The sequence below is a fragment of the Bos taurus genome, chromosome 22 (assembly GCF_002263795.3).
Source record: "Bos taurus isolate L1 Dominette 01449 registration number 42190680 breed Hereford chromosome 22, ARS-UCD2.0, whole genome shotgun sequence".
Classification (NCBI taxonomy): Eukaryota; Metazoa; Chordata; class Mammalia; order Artiodactyla; family Bovidae; genus Bos; species Bos taurus.
In genome coordinates this window covers 11,533,612-11,548,138 of record NC_037349.1, presented here as the reverse complement: position 1 = coordinate 11,548,138, position 14,527 = coordinate 11,533,612, and the positions used below count along the sequence as shown (strand labels likewise).

Here is a 14,527-nt window from a genome sequence, read left to right as displayed (position 1 = left end):
CCACTCAGTTCTGGTGCCTCCCCCTCCAGCATCCTCCATGGGAGGGCAGGCCTGGTGCCCACCCCTCAGCCAAGGGCCTGGGTCCTGCTCACCTCACGGGCTCTGGGACTTCCTCCAGCACCATCTGGAGAACACTGTGAAAATCCCTTGGCTGCAAGACAAACACAGCACCCTGAATAAGAAAGCCCGCGCCAGGGAAGGCTCGAGTCACAGCAGCAATCCTCCCCGTGGCCCAGCCACCACAGACGCCTTCCTGAGACACAACACTGCTTCCGTGCAGCCTCTCCCCACACTGGGGGAAACAGGGCTGCCAGGACATGAGCCTTGACTCAGGGACTGGGGGCCACTGCAGTCTCAAGACTGGCATGCCCACCTCAGCTGGGCCTGGGGGATGGGAAGGCCCTTAGCAGTGCCCTCAATGCGTCTGAAGCATCAAGCCTTCCTGGGACAGACAGTATCAGGGGCTGAATGACAGGCTGAGAGGCAGACCTGCTGTCTTACCAACAAGGGCCGCTGGGAACCCCCCTCCTGCTCCACCCTCGCCTGTAGATACAGGGCTTCACTTTGGGAATCAAGGGCTGTGTGAGCCTTGCCCTGGGGGACCTCACTGTCTGGAAGCTGCTGTGAGCTGGGCAAGAATGGTAACACCTTTGATGGAGCAGAAACATGGAAGACACTAGAGTCGAAGTGAGGCCAGACTTGCTCAGGACAGGGTGTGTGGGATGGGGACCAGGCAAGACGAGCTGCTTCGTCCTGCACGCACCAAGCCCGCCCACTAGCCCCACTCTTGGCTAAGCGCTGGCCTTGGCAGGACACCGGGGGTCTCCACAGGGTCAGCTGTGGCTTCGATGTCACCAAAGAACAGGGACGGAGGGTGAAGCCTGCATGACCCAATCGTGTGCAGCCACCAAGATGGCCCCATTTGAACCTCTTGCGGGGAGAAGCTCAGGATGAACTCGTGGTCCGTGTGGGGGCTGAGAACGCCCATCTTGGGGGTGATGCAGAAGGCCGTCTCCCTGTCTGGGTGATACTTGATGCTGTCTGTGCTGTAGGTTTCTCCGGGCATCAGGGACTGCAGGTTGGGCTTCATGATCTGCCAGTGGAAGGCCAGCTCCACGTGCCTGCGAGGACGCCCCTGACAGTAGGCAGTGGAGCCAAGGCCGCGGCCCAATTCTGCAGACCAGCCCTCCCACTCCCTGCTGCTGATGGCAGGTGTGGGTGGGGCTGGAGACGGCAGGTGAGAACTGCTCCTTGTGCCAGGTAACAGAGCCTGTGTAAGGCCTAGGTCATGGGGACAGTAAGCCAGGAGGCACCCTGCAGTCTGCCCCGGCATAATGGCGAGGCTCAGAGGGTGCTCAGAGAATAAATGGCACTGACAGCTGAACCCACAGACCTTCAGCTGTCTGACCCTGGAACGTGAGAGAGTTCCCCTCATGGGCCAGGCAGGAATTCTCTGGAAAACCATTCCTGGTTAAGGATGGACCAGAGGGGCTTCCCAGGTAGTGCTAGTGGGAAAGAACCCGGCTGCCCATGCAGGAGACATAAGAGACATGGGCTCCACCCCTGGCTTGGGAAGATTTCCTGGAGGAGGGCATGGCAACCCACCCCACTATTCTTGCCTAGAGAGGCCCATGGATGCAGCAACCTGGTGGGCTACAGTCCCTAGGGCTGCAAAGAGTCGGACATGACTGAAGTGACTTAACACGCAGAGGACTGAGAGCAACACTGCTCAGTATGACTCCCTGCAATGCTGGACATCTTGCAGATCTGTTCTGTCCAATATGAGAGCCCCTAGCTACCGAGGCACTGAGCGCTTCACATGTGCCTGGCGCCACTGAAGAAGCAAGTTTTTCATTTTATTTTAGTTCCTTTCCATTTAAATGGTCACATGTGGCTAGCAAGTACCATGATGAACAGTGCACATCCGGATCCTCCCATCCTGTGCTCAGATTCAGGATGTCAGGCCAGGTGAGGAGGGAGTGGGGAGTGTGCTGGGGTCCCGCACAGGCATCACTCACGTGGCGTTTCTAATAATCAGCAGTTTGCTGGCCGTGGACTGAAGGTTTTCAGGTTCAAAGCGTATGAAGTACTGGGCTGTTAAGTCTGTGAGCTCTCCAGGCTCCGGCTGACTTTTCTCACCAGAAATATAGATCAGATCCAGAGCAACCAGCTGCCCAACTCCTGACAAGGTTGGGGGAGCAAAGTTTCATGAGGGCTGAAGTCAGGACTCTGGCCGAAGGCTGTCACAGGACCCAGGTCACCATCCACATGCAACTAACTGGCCACGATCGTGACCCCAGGAAGAGCACACACAGGGAACAGGGCGCCAACAGCATACAGACTCATGTTGTCACACTGTCACAGACCAACAGGAGGTGACTCTGCTAACCTAGCACATAATGGGCACTCAATTAATGCCTGCTGGGTGAACAGGGTGGATGGTAGACAGACAGGCGCCGGGAAGGAACGGGGCGCCCGAGGAAACGCAGGAGTCCGCCCCTTCTAACTGCAAAAACCTAGGGGCGCCCTGGCTGTTTCTGTGTGAGTCACTGGCAGGTCCCCAAAGGTCTAGGTGAGTTTCAAAGTGACGTGATGAAAGACTGTCCTCCAGGTTTCCATCTCTGTCGCACTAGAGGGCCCCTTGGGACAGGCCTGAGGGCCACCCTGGCATGGGTCTCTATGGTCTGGCCAGAGCAAGTGGCCCCAAACCGGAGCCCAGTGCCCAGAGGCTGCAGCATTCCAAGTGCACCACCGCTCCCCTCCCCACAGCCGTGGACCGGACCCCGCCCTGGGAGCGCACCACGCCCACCTGTGGTCACCAGCTCCTTTATCTGGCAGTTGTCACACACGATGACGAAGGTCTGCTCTGCCTTTCCGAGGCTGGTTGGGAGGAACAGGACCTGGGGAGGAAAGGGTTGTCCTGCAGCCTCCCGTGAAGGGGCTTCTTCCCCATCACCTTCTCCTCTCGGCCGCACCCCCTGCCTCGGGCCTCCCCTCCTGGCCGTCTCCCTAGGGTCCAGCCCAGGCTCCGGGATATGGAGAGAAAATTCACAGAGACGGAAATAAAAATGGCTCTTAAACAACAGGTTTAACCTCATTCATGATCAAAAATGGAAATGCAAACCAGCCAGAAAAAGTTTCACGCCTCCTACTGGCGAAGAGCAGAAAGTTAGCAATCATGAACGCAGTGATAGGATGTCTTGATTTTCTTCAAACTACTCTAAAAGGGTGGGGTAGGGTTTGGCGGGAAGAGATGGAGGAATATAAAGCCAATGAGGCTGGCCAAGAGTTGAGAAAAGTTGAAGCTGGGTAATGAGCACCTGGGTGATCCTTAAACCATTCTATTTTTTTAATATGGGTTTTTTTTGGAGGTGGGGCTTGGCCAGTTGGACTTCTGTCCTTTTAAGTATAGTTGACTTACAATGTTAGGTTAGTTTCAAGTGTACGGCAAGGTAATTCTGTTATATGTGTGTCTATGTGTACATATATACACACACATACACACGTATATATCTATTCATTTTCAGATTATTAGTATTATGATGATTATTATTTTGACTGAGCCACAAAGCTGGCGGAATCTTAAGTTTCCCGACCAGGGATCAAAGCCATGCTCCCTGCAAGGTAAGCACAGCCTCCTAACTACTGGACCCCCAAGGAATTCCCTGTATATGTTTTAAAATGTCCATGATAACAGATTTTTTAAAAGTTTGATAACATATTGTAATGGCAAAGATATGAGAAAACAGGCAGCACCTTCATATACTTTGTTGGAAGTATAAAATAATATAATCCAAATGGTGAGGATTTTGGCAACATGTACCATAATTAGAAGGGTAGAGGCCCTAAGTCAGCAAATACACAACAAGGACTGTATCCTGCAGGTAGGACAGAGTGACGCATGTATAAGCTATTCCCTGAGATGGCCAGAGATCAGAAATAATCTTCATATCCATCAGCAGGAGATGGCTGACCTAAATTACAGTTCATACACACAGTGGAATACTATGCAGCTAGAAAAAATGAGGTGTGGGAAGTACATGGTGCAGAACATAGAGTGGGCAACAATTTGTGTGAAGAAGAATGGAAACATAGGAAAGAAAGAAACATGTGTTTATGTAGTCATCATATACGCCTACAAAGGCACCCAGACCTGGTAAGACTGTGGCCTCTGGGTGGCCAAGGAGGTGGGGGGAGAGGCAGCATTTCACCATGCATCTATTTGCATATTTTGAATTTTTAATCATGTGAATCTATTTATTTGGAAGTATGGAGAAAGCAATGGCACCCCACTCCAGAACTCTTGCCTGGAAAATCCCATGGACGGAGGAGCCTTATAGGCTGCAGTCCATGGGGTCGCTAAGAGTCAGATACGACTGAGTGACTTCACTTTCACTTTTCACTTTCATGCATTGGAGAAGGAAATGGCAACCCACTCCAGTGTTCTTGCCTGGAGAATCCCAGGGACGGGGGAGCCTGGTGGGCTGCCGTCTATGGAGTCGCACAGAGTCGGACACGACTGAAGTGACTTAGCAGTAGCAGCAGTATAAATAAGTTTTCTAACAAACAACATCCCAATCAGTAAACAAAATTTATAGAAACCACCAAGGCTTGGACCTGGGAGTGGATATCTGGGTCATGAAAACACAAAGGTGGGAATTCCCTGGCGGTCCAGTGGTTAGGACTCAGCACTCTGACTGCCAAGAGCCTGGGTTCAATCCATGGTCGGGGAACTAAGATCTCATAAGCCATGCAGCACAGTCCAACAAAACAAAACAAAACAAAACAAAAAACCCCACAGAGGCAAAGGAAATCAAGCAAGCAAATGAGGAAGCAGCAACCGATCCTAAAGAGGTGGAAGTACCTGCTACTGTCTCATCACCTACCTCCACGAATACGGCCTGCCCTGGAACCAGCTCAAACACCGACGGCAGGATCCCAAAGGGAGGCTGCTCAACAAAGCCGATGGTGACAACGGCCTTAAAGAAAAGCAGAAGATGACTCAACAGTATGAAAGAAACTGTAAAGTCTCTTGCTCAGATGACCCATGTCTCTCCTCCAAACATCCATGTTGTGATCTGAAGGCTCTTATGGATCATCCAGTCCCCTGTTCATGAAGAAACTGAGATGCATCCATTCAGCAAGCACTTACTCAGTCTGCACCAGATGGGGTTCTGACGTTTAAAGACGAGTACATCACGGAGCATCTGCAAAGAGCTGCCTATTGGTTGGAGGCACAAGAATACCACTGACAAGGGTTTCAGACACAAAGCAGGAGGTGTGTGGGAAGGTCTCCCCAGGATGCGGGCTCCCTAGCACAGTCCCTTCCCTACTGCAGCACCCTGTGAGGCTCATGCCAGCTTCCGTATCTGCCTCCATTCCCAACCCAGCCCTGGTCATGAGCTCCTGAAGGAAGCTGCCGACTTGTCAGCAGATCTGCAGCCTCGATGCCTACACAGGAAGCCGCCAGCATGCAGGGACACAAGCCCATGCCTCCAGGTCCCTGGCACGTGACAGCTATGAGTGAAATGTCTCAGGGAACATGTGGTCTCCTGGATTTATCGCTTGTTTCCAGAGATGCACAGAAAGCAAGGTATCTCTCCTCTGAGAAAGACAATGGTGTGCATGAGCGTGACGATCAGTGTTGTCAGCACTTGGCTGCCATGGGGAATGCAGGGTGGGAGGAAGCCTGGGCAAACGGTGGGGCGGTGGGGCGCGGGCGGGCATGTGCACACGCCCTGTTTCTCAACTCCAGCTGACAGGGCCACAGTGGATCCTGGCCCAGGGCTGCACATCTTCCAATGTTTCAGAGAAAGTGGAAATGTACATTTTTATATGATATCTATTTTTTTTTTTCAGCATAGCATGCGCGATCTTGATTCACCAACCAGGGATTGAACCCGAGCCCCCTGCAGTGGAAGTGTAGAGCCCTACCCACTGGATAGCCAGGAAGCTTCCTGAAATCTCTGTATCTTTAAATGTTGATTCAATATATGTTTTTAAGCAATGCTGGATTTCTCTACTGACTCAGATGGTGAAGAATCTGTCTGCAACTTGGGAGACCTGGGTTCAATCCCTGGGACAGGAAGATCCCCTGGAGGAGGGCATGGCAACCTACTCCAGTATTCTTGCCTGGAGAATCCCATGGATAGAAGAGCTCATGAGCTACAGTCCATGGGGTCGCAAAGAGTCAGACATGACTGAGCGACTAACACTTTCAGTTTCAAGCAACGTTAGCTCAAACATGTTTTGAGGCCCTGTGCCAAATAAACATGACCACAAAATTCAACCAAAGAGCTTCCGATTTGTGACCTCTGCTATAGTCAAACATTTGCCACAATAATGACTGACTGACTGACTCAGTGAACGAATGAATGGGTATAGTGACATCCAAGACAGGCTTTGAAGGACAGGAGAGGTGATGGGACCTGTCCAGGCCTTGAAGGATAGGAGAGGTGATGGGACCTGCCCAGGGTCACACAAGTATTAGGAGTATAATAGGAACTACAGTGCTATACTCTTTACCTCTTGATTCTTAAGGGACTGTGGCTCTACAATTCTATCCACTGCGTTTCCAGCCCCAGGGGCACTTGAGCAAGTCCCTCACAGGAGTTACTGCATTCGATGGACTTGCTTTTTTCCCAGGAAGCGCTGTGAGCACTCACCCTGAAGCTGGGCGGTGGCCAGCTCTTCTTAGGCATGATACAGAACTTGCCCACGCTGAAGCCCACGTTTTTGCAGATGAATCTGGTTATCTTCATGCCCCCAATGAGGCAGTAGCCGCAGTCCAGGACAGGCGACACTGCAGCCACAGGGGAAGATGGGCAAGAGAAACAGCCTGGGTCCTCCTGAGGCGCGGCCCAAGCTGAGGGTGGCTGTTGGCGGCCGGGGCAGGGGAGGGATGGACGGGGACAAGCCCTGCCCCTGCTTCCGCCTGGCAGTGGTTGGTGCCCCAAGACACCACGTGCGTGGGCCTCAGAGTGCCCCGAGCCAGTGCCGCAGAGGCTGGGGTCACCTGGGCCGCGGCCTTCTTTCCTGATATGTGTCGCTCAGAGTCTGCCTCCCCCCAGGGAAGTAGGACAGTCAGGGCCTAACTCTGGAGGAATGCAGGAGCTTCCGGCAGGTCCCTCCTCAGGACTCAGAAGCCCCTGCCCAAGGGGTCAGGCTGTGTGCTGCCACCCAGGGGCCCTGTGGGCAGGTGGTCCTTTAGAGGGGCACCAGCCTTCCCCGACCCCCGGAGGGCAGCAGGCACTTACATGTCAGCACCGGGGGCGGCCTCCGGGCCTGCAGGGGGATCAGGAGCGTGTGCGCTGACTGGGTCTCCACTAGAATAAAGTCATCAAAATCCCCAAGGCAGTCGGGAAAAAACTGGACAATATACTGGCAGGTCATTCCAGGAGCCACCATTCCACCTTCTCCTGGGAACATCCCTGTGGGTGCAGAAGTGACAATGAGATTCTGGAGACCAGGGCAAGATTCCAGGGCCCGGGCTGGGAGGGCAGTGACGGGGCCCCCTGGGACGTCAGGGCGGGCCACGCCGGGCCCTGTGGCTTAGCAGTCACTTTGTGGGCAGCAGATAGACACTCGAGATTTCTAGGGAGCAGAGGGACACGATCAGAGCTGTTCTTAAGGAGAACACAGAGTCACGGGAGCAGGAAGGCTGGCTGGGAGGCCAGTGCCACAGCCTAAGTGAGGAACCAGGGTGCAGTGACGCTGGGCAGAGCAAGGAGAGGGCTGAACTGATCTTGGGGGTGCGATCCAAGGAGGAACTGTCAGGCTGGGGGCGGGGGGGCTCTGCTGGGGGGCAGGGGGGAGGCCGCCTTGGAGCACGAAGGGTGCAGGCTCAGGAGCCACCCGGAACCCCATGGGGACGTAACCTCGGGCAAGGCCAGATACAATTTCGAGGACGGGCAGGCCACTGCCACCCTGAGCTCACCCAGTCCCAGGGCGAAGTAGGGCGTGGACGGAGGGAGGACTCGAAGGTGGCGGCTGGTGGATGTGGTGTTCTGCAGGGAGATCACCATCTGTGCAGAGACAAAGCGACATGTGTGGACACAGGCTGTGAAACCTGGGACTCGCATAGTAATATGGGAATGGGGTCAGGGGATGAATGAAATGAGCTTGGCCCCGTGTCGGTAATTGTCGAGCTGGTGAGGGGGCCATGGGATTTCAGGTGATTGTTCTACCCACTTTTGTTTGTTTTTAGAAAAAAAGAACTACAAGGTAAACGGAGGTGGGAGTAGATCTGACCTGGCCTCTGGCCTGACTATGCCAAAGCCTTTGACTGTGTGAATCACAATAAACTGTGGAAAATTCTGAAAGAGATGGGAATACCAGATCACCTGATCTGCCTCTTGAGAAATTTGTATGCAGGTCAGGAAGCAACAGTTAGAACTGGACATGGAACAACAGACTGGTTCCAAATAGGAAAAGGAGTACGTCAAGGCTGTATATTGTCACCCTGCTTATTTAACTTATATGCAGAGTACATCGTGAGAAACACTGGACTGGAAGAAACACAAGCTGGAATCAAGATTGCCAGGAGAAATATCAATAACCTCAGATATGCAGATGACACCACCCTTATGGCAGAAAGTGAAGATGAACTAAAAAGCCTCTTGATGAAAGTGCAAGTGGAGAGTGAAAAAGTTGGCTTAAAGCTCAACATTCAGAAAACGAAGATCATGGCATCTGGTCCCATCACTTCATGGGAAATAGATGGGGAAACAGTGGAAACAGTGTCAGACTTTATTTTCGGGGGCTCCAAAATCACTGCAGATGGTGACTGCAGCCATGAAATTAAAAGACGCTTATTCCTTGGAAGGAAAGTTATGACCAACCTAGAGAGCATATTGAAAAGCAGAGACATTACTTTGCCAACAAGGGTCCGTCTAGTCAAGGCTATGGTTTTTCCTGTGGTCATGTATGGATGTGACAGTTGGACTGTGAAGAAGGCTGAGTGCAGAAGAATCGATGCCTTTGAACTGTGGTGTTGGAGAAGACTCTTGAGAGTCCCTTGGACTGCAAGGAGATCCAACCAGTCCATTCTGAAGATCAGCCCTGGGATTTCTTTGGAAGGAATGATGCTAAAGCTGAAACTCCAGTACTTTGGCCACCTCATGTGAAGAGTTGACTCATTGGAAAAGACTCTGATGCTGGGAGGGATTGGGGGCAGGAGGAGAAGGGGATGACAGAGGATGAGATGGCTGGATGGCATCACTGACTTGATGGACTTGAGTCTGGGTGAACTCCGGGATTTGGTGATAGACAGGGAGGCCTGGCGTGCTGCGATTCATGGGGTCGCAGAGTTGGACACGACTGAGCGACTGAACTGAACTGAACTGGCCTATTTAAAACCACAGCAATGTTTGGTTTTTTTTAACGTTTATTTTTATTTATTTGGCTGAGCCGGGTCTCCATTGCGGCACGTGGGATCTTAGCTTTCTGACCAAGGATTGGATGAGGGCCCCCCACACTGGGTGCGCTGGGTCCCAGCCACTGGACCACTAGGCAAGTCCCCAAAATCACAGCTATTGTTTACTGAGTTTCTTGACTTCCCAATGACCAGGGAAGTGAAGTGAAGAAGTGAAGTGAAAGTTGCTCAGTTGTGTGTGACTCTTTTGGAAGGTGGGAACTACCTCTATTTTAGGGCAAATAAACTGAAGTTCAAAGAGCCTCCTTCACCGGAAAGTAACAGTGGCGAGACTGAGCCCGGGACCCTGAAGCTCTGCCTCCTCGCCTCTCACTCACTGCTCTTTCTCCACATAATCCATTTTCTTTTTTTTTGGACCACACCACGTAGCATGCAGGATCTCAGTTCTCCAACAACCAGGGATCGAACCTGCACCCCTTGCAGAGGAAGCTAGGCATCTTAACCACTAGACCACCAGGAAGTCCCCTGACATAACCCTTTGAGCCACTTCTTCTCAAGGGCCCAGCCAGGGGTGCTAGCTGTATTCAGGGTTGTAACTGGGCCTCTCTCCATCACTCAGCCCATCCCCCTCATCAAACCCTGCCTTCTGTTCCCCCTCCCTCAGATCGGGAGACCCCTGAGGTCTCAGCACCTAGAACTGAACTCACAGAGTGCTGACCCCCAACAGCACTCAGCACAATGCCCAGCATGGAAGAAGAACTCCACGCATGCACACACCTTTGGCTCCTATTTTGTGAAAGATTACATTGGGAAAAACGTATGAATTATAACACGACAAGCCATTTTTCCAGCTTAAAAAGTAAAACATGAAAAACACAGATGAAGCCTGGCCCCAGCCCCACACCAGAAAACAGCTCCGTAAATTCACTTTTACTCAAAGGGGTGCTTTCCTAAGTCTGACTTCCCTGCTGGCTCAGAGGTTAAAGCGTCTGCCTGCAATGCGGGAGACCTGGGTTCAATCCCTGGATTGGGAAGATCCTCTGGAGAAGGAAATGGCAACCCACTCCAGTACTCTTGCCTGGAAAATTCCATGGACGGAGGAGCCTGGTAGGCTGCAGTCCATGGGGTCCCAAAGACTCGGACACGATTGAGCGACTTCACTTTACTTTTCCTAAATCAACATTTAAGTCCATTTTTGGCCAGCACAACATACTGCCTCAATCCACCTGTGAACCAGATCCAAATCTGAGAGACCCACATTATAATTTTTATTTCTCCAATATTAATGATGATGAGCATCTTTTCATAAGTTTGTTTGTTATTTAGGTGTCCTCTTGTGTACTATGTCTGATCACAGTGTCCATTTGCCATTGTGTACTTTTTTTAAATTGACTTGCAGAAATTCTTTATATTTTCTGGGCACTAACATTTTATAAAGTATATGTTATAAACATCCCCAAGTTTATAATTTGTATTATCTTTTGATGTATTATCTTTAAAATTTTAGTATACCAGGGGTCATCACACCCTATTTCCCACCTCCTAGAGCTCTGAGTACTATCAGATTTAGTGGAGGGAGAGTCAACTCCAGAATCACATCCTAAGGGTCTGCTGTTTTCAGGCCCTTCTGATCCCACATGTCACAGCCCAGGTTCCCCAAAAAGTGGAGTCTTATATCAGCTTTAAAATTTCAACGTAACATTTATCAACCTTTTGGTTCAAAGTTTATACTTTAGTGTCAAGAAACCTCATATCTCCTATATTTCCTTCCTACCGTTTTGCTTGAGATCTTTGCTGGAAAGCATTTTGTTGAGGCTATGGAGTGAGGTAGGGATTAAATTATTTTCTGTATGGCAAGGACACTAATTCCATTTTGCCTTTTCAGATTTGCACAGGTGCAAAGACAGCCCTGGGAACTGTTCCCTCAATCTGCTATTTTCCCAAATACAGGGCTAGCTTGCAGGTGTCACCACGAATCGAGGTGTTCATGACAGCAGCTGCCCTTCGTGTCCATGGAGGCACATCTCTAGAGAGCCTTGCTCCCAGCCAAACCCCTGACCAAATGAGAGGCAGGATCCAGCAGTTTATGAAGGGGTGTCCCATGGGACAAAATAATCAATTGCACTGACCAGAGTTCAGTGTAGTAACATGTTCTCGTGTTGGCTCTGCCTCCTTCCAGCCCCTTTCCTCCATCCTCCCTGGAACTGTAAACAAAAGCACATACTCTCACCACCTCAGATTCTACCTTATGGGGAATCTGGGCTGTGACACTTGCCATCAGAAGAGTCTGAAAATAGCAGATTCCGAGGATGTGACTCTGGAGTTGATGTTCTCTTGTCTGACGGCGAGCAGAACTCTAGCTGCTGGGAAGTAGGGTGCGATGACCCCTGGGATGCATCATAATTACTAAGGTTTCCTCCCCGTGGTCAACTGAAATGAGGAGGTGCAGGCGGAGGGAGGTCAGGCACTGAACTGTGGTAGCTACAGCATGGTTGCAAGGTCTGCGCAAACAGTAATTATAAGGATTGTGAAAGGGGCTGGCTTTCCTTAAATGCACTGGAAGCCATAGAGGAAAAAAAATGATAGGCTTAGGGCAGCCAATTCAAGGGCCACCATGAAGACATTCCTTGCATTCCTGGGCTACACGCAATTTGTTCCTGGGGTACAGTTTGTTCCTGTGTGTGCGTGTGTGTGTGCGTGTGTGTGTGCGTGTGTGTGTGTTCTTACTTAGTTTTTTATTTAGTATTTCTGAGCCTATGTTCTTTTTTTTTTCTTTCAAATGTCTTTTAAAGTTACCAAAACATGGAAAGAAAACAAAAGAGAAAGTATGTGAAACATAATAAGCTCCTGGCTTACAAGGTATATAGATCTCCATTCCTACCGCAACTCCTCAGTCTCCAGCACTTGCAGCCCACATCCCAGTCTGCTCCTTAACTCAGGACAGATAAGTCCTCTCACAGCTCCAAAGGACAGAGGATGGGATGGCCCATGTTCTCTCCCCACCGCCCAAATAATACATTATTTGTTTATTTATGCCATGCAGCTTGTGGGATCTTAGTTTCCCAACCAAGGACTGAACCCACACCCTCAGCAGTGAGAGCATGGAGCCCTAACCACTGGACCGCCAGAGAAGTGCCTGCATCTATGTTCTTAAGCAAGACTGGGTATGGCTCTCACTGTCATACTTCCTTATTTGGCTTTGGTTCAAGGTTGTACTAGGCTCTGTCTTAGTCTAAAATATCATAAACTGGGAGGCTTATGAACGACAGGAATGTACTTCTCACAATTCTGGAGGCTGGGAAGTCCAAGATCAAGTGGCCAGCATGGATGTGTTTTGATGAAGGCCCTCTTCCAGTCATAGCTGGCAACTTCTCACTGTGCCCTCAAGGGGTGGGAGGGGCAAGGGATCTCTCCAGAGCCTCTTCAGAAAGGCCCTAGTCCCATTCTAGCACCTCCCCAAGACCCCACCTTCCAATACCATCATCTTTGACAGATAGAACTTCAACAAATGAATCCTGGAGGGACACAAACATTTAGACCATAGCAGGCTCATTACCTCAGGATGAGGGTATGGTCCTTTTTCTAGTCTCTAAAAGTTTATATAAGATAGGGATTAGCTTGAATGTTTGGTGGTATATACCTGTAAAATGATCTGGGCATGGTGTTTCTTTTGGTAGGTTTTCTTTTTAAGGTATTTTCATCAAATTGGACAGCCACATAGTTAAAAGAGTCAAAGGGTTCTACAAAGTTCTGAAAATAGAAATCCTGCCCTCTTCCTCTGCCTCAACACCCACCATTTCCCACAACCAGATGAAAACACTTTTTCCTCCTTTAGCTGATTATTTTGGAAATTACTTTCATGTCTCCAGATGGTGTGCTATTTTTTTTTTTTTTTGGTTTTAGGTATTAATTATGGATGGATGATATGGATATTCTCTTTCCTCGCCCATAACCAGCTTACCGTATGCCATCCTATCTATCCTTCCTACCCTCATCTTCCTGATGCAAATTATGTCATACTCGTAGTTAAATCGGCTTTTCTGGTGGCTCAGATGGTAAAGAATCTGCCTCCAATGTGGGGGACTCAGACCTAATCCCTGGGTCAGGAAGATCCCCTGGAGAATGGACAGGCTACCCACTCTAGTATTCCTGGGCTTCCCTTGTGGTTCAGCTGGTAAAGAATCTGCCTGCAATGCGGGAGACCTGGGTTCGATCCCTGGGTTAGGAAGATCCCCTGGAGAAGGGAAAGGCTACCCACTCCAGTATTCTGGCCTGGAGAATTCCATGGACTGTATAGTCCTTGGGGTCCCAAAGAGTCGGACACGACTGAGCGACTTTCACTTTCTTTCATGGTTAGATCAGTAATTAATGTTTACGTTGTTGGCTGCTATGTAAAAAATAGTCACAGCTGAGCATGAAATTCTCCCTTGAACAATTTTTGTTTCTTCTGGAGTTAATCAACCAATTATTTTGTTTGCTATGTACTTATCAATAATTTTTAAAATTTTATTTTAATTTTTTTGGCCACACTGCATGTGGGATCTTAGTGCCCCAACCAGGGATCAAACCCATGCCTACTGAATTGGAAGGCAGAGTCTTAACCACTGGAAAGTCTCCCTTATCAATAATTTAATCTCTTTCCACTACCCTACAAGGCTCTTCTCAAGATGTCCTGGATGTATCAGGGACTCTGATCAGTGTCACCCCCACAGGTCAACTCCACAAGAGCTTTTCTGGCCTCTTCTAATCTGGACTGGTCACCTGTTACACCTACTGCTGTCACCCAGGACAGGTCAACCCCTGGAGCAGGTTTCAGACACGTCCACGAGTTCTTTGACACTCCTCCCATTGAGAGGTGAGGTCTATGTAGCTTCCCCTCAAATCTGGGTCAACCTTAGGGACTCACTTGTACCCTATAGCAATGCAGAGGATGCAATGACTTCCTCTCCTATTGCAAGGCAACCTCCAAGGTTAGGTCATAAAAAGTGATGCAACCTCCCTCTTGCTGGTAGGGAACTCACTTCAAAGCTCTGATCACTCACTTTGAGCTGCCTGATTACCCTGAGGCGGAAGCCCAGGCCACATGGAGAATTCACGCACAGACTCAGCTGACAACCAACGTCAACTACTCTGTGACTGAAAATGTCTCAGGTG

General features: G+C 50.2%; 1 protein-coding gene across 5 annotated transcripts in view; it reads right to left on the bottom strand.

Annotated features, from left to right (window-relative positions):
* The window catches only part of DLEC1 (DLEC1 cilia and flagella associated protein), a 90,566-nt gene that overhangs the window by 34,129 nt on the left and 41,910 nt on the right, over window positions 1–14,527 (bottom strand). For all 5 annotated transcript variants that reach the window (XM_005222552.5, XM_059879906.1, XM_005222554.5 and 2 more), the window contains exons 7-14: window positions 7,937–8,024; window positions 7,257–7,430; window positions 6,666–6,802; window positions 4,887–4,979; window positions 2,810–2,900; window positions 2,019–2,181; window positions 929–1,121; window positions 93–151 (exon numbers count right to left, since the gene is read on the bottom strand). In XM_005222552.5, the coding sequence (XP_005222609.2) occupies window positions 93–151; window positions 929–1,121; window positions 2,019–2,181; window positions 2,810–2,900; window positions 4,887–4,979; window positions 6,666–6,802; window positions 7,257–7,430; window positions 7,937–8,024 (998 nt within the window). The remainder of the gene's footprint in view (window positions 1–92; window positions 152–928; window positions 1,122–2,018; window positions 2,182–2,809; window positions 2,901–4,886; window positions 4,980–6,665; window positions 6,803–7,256; window positions 7,431–7,936; window positions 8,025–14,527) is intronic.